General features: G+C 33.0%; 1 protein-coding gene across 1 annotated transcript; it reads left to right on the top strand.

The window, feature by feature from the left end:
• LOC111396497 (scarecrow-like protein 18) lies at positions 1-1,536 on the top strand. Its single transcript, XM_023022921.1, has one exon. It carries the CDS (start codon positions 131-133, stop codon positions 1,406-1,408), a length of 1,278 nt encoding a protein of 425 aa, XP_022878689.1. The 5' UTR covers positions 1-130; the 3' UTR covers positions 1,409-1,536.
• Positions 1,537-7,391: the final 5,855 nt, after the last annotated feature.

Below are 7,391 nucleotides of genomic sequence, written 5' to 3'. Positions count from 1 at the left end.
AAAATTTGAAGTTTCAACTTCCAATCTACAAGTTGCTTCTCCTACTCTTCCACCTCGTCAGCTTTTTCGTTTTTCTCTTCTTGAATGCTTTATACTCGGTAGTATAGTAGGGTTTTCTTGGCTTAAAGAAATGTTGGGTTCATTTGGCTCTTCATCTCATGAGGAAGAACCATTACCGCCTAATGTCCACTACCACGACAACCACCATATTCAGCGCCGGAGTTTTACACCTCCGGCAATACACATGCGCCAATTACTCATAAGTTGTGCTGAGCTAATTTCCCGTTCTGATCTCTCAGCCGCTCATCGGCTTCTCTCCATTTTATCTACTAACTCTTCACCTTATGGTGATTCTACTGAGAGATTAGTCCACCAGTTCACTAAAGCCCTTTCTCTCCGGCTAAACCGCTATGTAGCCGCCGCTGATTCATTCTTGATCCCTAATCCCAGTGCCACTAATCTTGTTAGTAGTGAAGCTACAAGTTCTTCAAATCTTAACACGGCTGAGTTTGGATCAGACGAAACCCTTGTTCAATCCTCATACTTGTTAGTTAACCAAGTAACCCCATTTATTAGGTTTAGTCATCTCACTGCAAATCAAGCAATCTTGGAAGCAACTGAAGGCCAACAAGCGATACACATCCTAGACTTTGACATCATGCACGGCGTGCAATGGCCTCCCTTAATGCAGGCTATGGCGGAGCGTTTTCCACCGCCGACCCTTCGGATCACCGGCACCGGAAGTGACCTTGAAGTACTTCGGAGAACCGGTGACAGGCTCGCCAAGTTTGCCCATTCATTAGGCCTCAGATTTCAGTTCCAACCTCTTATTATCCTCAACAATGAAGACTCCATTTCAGTTGCCTCTGCTATTCTTCTGCTGCCTGATGAAACCCTAGCAGTCAACTGTGTGCACTATCTTCACCGACTGTTCAAGGATCGGGATCGCCTTCGCCTTTTCTTACATCGAATCAAGTCCATGAACCCCAAAGTTTTCACTGTGGCTGAAAGGGAAGCAAATCATAACCACCCAATTTTCTTGCAAAGATTTGCTGAGGCTTTAGATCACTATGCTGCCGTTTTCGATTCCCTTGAAGCCACCTTGCCACCTACCAGCCACGAGCGGCTCACGGTGGAACAGATATGGTTCGGAAGGGAAATTGCTGATATTGTGGCGGCAGATGGAGAAAGAAGAAAAGAAAGGCACGAAAGATTCAGATCATGGAAAGTTATGCTGAGAAGCTCAGATTTCAACAATGTTCCATTGAGCCCTTTCGCTCTTTCTCAAGCTAAGCTTCTCTTAAGAATTCATTACCCTTCTGAGGGATATCAGCTTCATATTCTCAATGATTCTTGCTTCTTAGGATGGCAGAATCAACCCCTTTTCTCAGTCTCTTCCTGGCACTAAAAATGATACAGATTTTAGCCTAATGATCAGAAACCCTAACCCTAATTTCCCCAAGCCCTACATCTGTTGCGAATTTGGAGGAAAACAGAAACCCACCTGATCAAAGCCTTACAAACACGGAAACACTTCCTGGCTTCTCTGATAAAACACTGTTGAAGAATTCATTTTCTTCAAAAAATGGGGATCAAACATTATGATAATTAGAGAAATAGTAAATATGAGAAAGAAAAATTATTTATGATTCAATTTACTATGTTTCTTTCATCGAAATGAGTTTTGGATTATTATCTTGTTTATCGTATCATTCAATAAGTCAAGTTGATTTTGTTGAACTCAAAATAAATAAATAAATCACGTTGGAAATAAACCATATCATTTTTAATGAGGTTAAATCTGACATTTAGCTACTAAGAATACATTTTAGAAAATAAAAATATTGTACTCTTTCATTTGAATCATTAAAAAAGGTATTATTTATCTGACTTGATGATATTGGGCTTGTTATTAGCTTACACTTGGCCTGATAGACCCTCTCCTGGAATTCTGCAGCAACACAACAAGAAATTTGCATATGATTATGGTAGCACCCCAGAAGTATCCCGTCAGGCCGCAGCTTATGAATTTTCAGCAGATTCTCTGCTTTCAATTAATGACTGATTGTAATTTTTCTATTCCTATATTCAGTAATAAATAGTTACAAAAAAGAACATTAATATATATAAATGCTGACCACATTACTAATTTATTATAAATATCAGGATTGCTGCCTCCAGATAGTCGATCTCATCCATATGCCTGGTGCATATTCTTATCCAATCAATATTGCAATATTCGAGTTATTTTGTAGACATCTTAGTTTGTGTGATTTGACACAATGTATTGAACAACAATCAATGAAACAATTAATAGATAATATCACGTTTCATATTTATTTCCCTTTATTTCCTATTAGATTTTATCAAATTTTGCAGTACCGATGACATGTTTGACTAATTTTAAATCTCACAAGTGAAAACGCCAACAATTCTTTGAATTTGAGATCTCACAAAAAGGAGGGGACACAAGAATATCCAACCTCAAATGGATAAAGAGGATCTCTTTTTTTGCATTGCGAACATTCCAAGTTGCTTTCTTGTGATTTGTATACATCAAAAACCATATATATGCCCTTTTATTTCCAGGCAGATCAAATGAAATCAGACGAATCTACTCTTTTGACGCCACACTATGCAACTAGAATTTATTAGTTCATATAACGTTTATTTGGTAAAGTTTTGAAAAATCAAGCTATTTTTAGATTTAAAACGTTATTTTTGGCATCGTTTGAATTTTTTTTTTTTTGAAAATATTTATTTAATTAGAAGAGTTCGACTCAAGATGGCTTCTTCATAAAGTAATTGTATTAGAAGAAACAAAAACAAAAGTAGAAACCTGTCACACATTATAAAGTTGCAAGCAAAGTTTCATGTGTAAGAAATTAATAATCATCGAGCATGGAGTTGGAGTGTAAAGGTCTGTTTGGCAGAAAAGTAGGTAACTGAGGCTGAGCCCACGTGGCTAGGGCAATAAATTTCCAATACATCCATCAAGTGGACAAATAAGGAAAAAGTGGTTTCTTTGACAACGTTAAGAGAAGGTCGGAGGCATATGTACATTACATTTACATAGTTGCATCTAACTTTCGACACATTTAAGGCTTTGCGTGTCCTTACTTGTAGCTCTCGTGTGTGTCGATAACCCCTCAATCCCACCCCCATCTCATGTCGGTTAATGAAGAATTATGTGTATATATAATAAAAAAATATATAAAAAAATAAGTAAATTTTATCATTTTTTAACAATTAAAATCGTTATATAGGCCTTCTATTTACATTTCGTCGTCAATTATTTACAAGTGAATGTTAGAAATTGATGAAACCAATAATCCAAATGTCTATGCATTTTCTAAAAGATTAAACTTGAGCGCGAGGAAAGGTAATTAGAGAGACCAAAAATGCAAATCAAAAGAATAATTGAACAATATGTAAGAGGCTTTATGACACACAGAATTGATCTTCTAAGTACCGAGTGACATGGCACTATAATAGGTGGTATAAATAAAGTGGACTTATTTTTCTCCTAATTAATTTGCCACATTATTTTTCTTAAAAAGGAAATAGTTAATGTGCAACTTGTTAGGTGATAAAAAAAATATAATAAATAATAAAATAAAAGTGTGATCTTTTTATTGCTAAGATATAATATGTCAAGCTATCAAAGGGTTCTAGAAAACCAGGGGATATTAAGTCTTTGTTTGAGCTCTATTTTTTCAAAAATCCATTTTTTTCAAATCTCATTCTCAATCTCATATTTTTCAATAAAATAATTTTATATGTAAATCAAAAAAAATTTCTTACTTTTTAATCACGCAGTCTTCGAAAAATCACAATTTAAAAATTTATTTTTTCTACAAAATAGAGCTCAAACAAGGACTAAATATAAACAAGGTATAGAGTAGTCACTTTTTGTAAATGACAAAAGTGTAATTATTACTTGGTGCCCATAATATGTTGTTACGACCTTGATTCCATGTGGGATTTTGGGCTCTCGATCCTGTCTTATAAGTAATGAAATCGGGTAGACCTACATGGATAAAGAACAAGGATTTTTCTGGAAAATCATAAATATGAAAATACTACTTCAGTTACAGTATAAACGAAATTTCATTAAAGATTTTGCTCGTACATACATGACGTGTATGCATGCATACTTAGTCATTGTTTGGTTCTTAAAAATTTTAAATTAAAATATAAATCAAAGTCAATAATTAATTTAACAACACATTTCATCATTAGACACACAACTTTTCAACTACACATATCGTCAATTTATATAAAAAATTTACTTAAATTTTGATTTTTATATAAACCAAACAGACTTTGGTAGGAGTCATACTGGACAGTGAGCATGTTTTTCCTTGAAAATTTTATTTAAAAAAAATAACTCTTGTTCAGAAAAAGATTAAGTAAATTTGTGACATAGATATCTTAAATTAAATTAGATTTACTTGTAAGCATGCATAAATATACTTTCACGAAATTACTTCATTATTTCGGGGAAAAAAACAAACAAACAAACATTTAAAAATAAAAAAATAAATAATAATAATAAATAAATAAAAGAGGAAGAAGATGAAGAAGAAATTACATCATTCTTCATCACTATAACACTCTAAGCACCTCATTATATACAATGTTGTTTGTGCCCAATTGTGTGTATATTATATGACAATTAGCTTGTTTGATGTTGTACTTGCTACTTGCTAGAATAAAATAAAATCTTATTTATATCAGTTTTCTTTCTAAACCATGCCTTTTTAAACTTACTCAAAATAAGTAACTTTAAAATAAAATTCACATTAAAGCTCAACCAAAGAATGCCATTTTGACGCAGGAAGGAAGCCTAGATAAAATAAAAGTGTCTAGTAAGTAAGACAAGAATGGCTATTTGCTCAAATTTCACTCAAACGGACGTGATAATTATGTAGAATCCACCAATAAACGAGAAAACTAAAATATTTAATTAATCAAGAATCGAATAATGAAATTGAATTCTTAAGAGTGTACAAAGCATCTATATTTATAGGCAAGATTATTCCTATTTCTACTAATACTAGGAAATTGAAATAAAGAAACTAATAGAATCTAATCTAATTAAAACTCTTTATCTAATCAATAAAGAAAGTATAGTCAATTAAAAAACATAGAGTTAAACACAAGTTTCCTAGTAGGAAATAATATTTATCTTATTTCTTTTTTTTCCTAATTGATTTTGGATTTCCTCTTGATATTGTCCTTCATTATTCACTTCCACTTCAAAACAATTCGACCCTGGGTTGCGATCAGGATACAAAGACTTATCGAAAGAAAACTCGTTGTTTGAATTTGCAATGGTTGAAAAATATTTCCATTCCACTTTAGAAGCTTTATGTGCCTTGTTGGTACAATCGTAATCTTTTTATCCTTCCGCTTAAACTTATAAATATTCTCTCTACGCTAATGTATGGCATCCACATCAAACTATCATGGACGGCCCAATAGGATATAGCATACATTTATATGTATAACACCACATATAATCTCATCCTTACAATGCTTAACAATGGAAACAGGTACTTTGCAAGTCTCAACAACTTGAACAGAATGACCTCTTTTAACATAACCAAGTGAATAAGGTTTAGGATGGTTCTCAGTTAGTACAACAAATTTACCAACCTGTTTGACACAAAGTTTTGACAATTTTTGTTGTCCACAATCACTTTACACACTTTATTCTTGATAGAACAAAATGAACGAAAGATGCAATGATGCTACCCCTTCTCATTACGCGATAAAGGATTCAACAAGACCAAAGTGAGCCTTTTTACACATTTCTCAACAACAAACTCTACTCCTACATACTCATCTTTCACCTCGGTATCTTCCTCCTCGTCTATGGCCTTCGGTTCCACCAAATTGACCTGCTCCCTTTCAGGACAGTAATTGCATTCTGATGTGCGCCTCGAGTCTGACATCTATCCCCAAACTAACCACTATTGTCAACATTGCTCCTATTAGAATTGGCTAGGGTTTGTTGTGGGGCATTTCCTTTATCTGAAGGAACGAGTGATGATGTTTTGGCGGATGGGGACCTCCTATATAAAATCTCCTTCTTATAAGATTTCATCATCTCCATTTTCATCGCGATGTTAATGGCTTCCTAACAATGTCCAAAGGACCATGCAAGTTGTACACCGGGATTGTACCAATCCCCTCACAATAGGGGGGCCCACGGGCAGAAACAGTTGATGAAGTTCTTCGATCCAAGTAGTAAGATCGCCAAGCCGTTGATCCATCTCTACTCTAGTAACTGGGATGTCACCCATATTTATGAATCAAAGATATAGTGATGGAAAAAGCCTGCTATGATACCACTTGGCATGGAAGCGTGGATAAAAATAAAAGTGGATAGTCTGTAATATACGAATGGTGTTTGCTCGAATTTTGATCGAACGAACGTAATAATTATTTGGAATCCACCAAATAAATATTAGAATATACCAATAAATGCGAAAATTAAAATATTTTATTAATCAATAATCGAATAATGAAATTGAATTCTAAAAAGTGTACAAAGCATCTAAATTTATAGACAAGATTATTACCTATTTCTACTAATACCATGAAATTGAAATGAGGAAACTAATAAAATCTAATCTTGTTAGAACTCTTATCTAATCATTAAAGAAATTATAGTCCTAATCAAATAAAAGATAAAAGTCCTATCACTATTATACCTAGAAAAAATAAAGACAACTAGAAAACATAAAGCTAAACATAAGTTTCCTAGTAGAAAATAATGTTTATCTTATTTCTTTTCCTTCCTAATTGATTTTGGATTTTCTATTGATATTGTCCCACATTACATTTTTTTTCAATAAACTTGCTCTATAATAGTGGTTTATGTATACTATGGCCGTTATTTCAATCTCAAATATTCTATACTCTAATTTCTTGCTTTTCTTGCTAGGAGACAAGTTTAAACCTAAATCTTATACATAAAATTTACTAATCATCTTATCTAAAAATTTATATGTATGTCTTTAACGGAGATTTTAATGAAGTTTAAAAGTCCTTGTACATTCATGTGTCTCCAACTACGATTTTAATGGACATAATTTTCTGGATTTATTGAAGAATTTAAAGAGATTTGGATGGAATTTTAAGTTTAATAATACGAATAATAAACTCTTTTGAAACTTCACCATTTTTAATGAGATTTTATAAGAATCTGTTAAAATCTATTCAAATTCACAAAAATATTTGAAAATTAATTAAAATTTCGGTTGAGGACACTCCTTAAATCTTCAATTATCTGAAATTAATTAACAAGGGATTATTACTTTTTTTGGATCTGATGGAAAGCAAGGTAAACTATATAGAAAAAAAGATATTTATAGCTATGC

This window comes from Olea europaea, chromosome 6, assembly GCF_002742605.1.
Source record: "Olea europaea var. sylvestris chromosome 6, O_europaea_v1, whole genome shotgun sequence".
In the NCBI taxonomy this organism is placed as follows: Eukaryota; Viridiplantae; Streptophyta; class Magnoliopsida; order Lamiales; family Oleaceae; genus Olea; species Olea europaea.
This window is presented reverse-complemented; position numbering and strand designations above follow the sequence as displayed.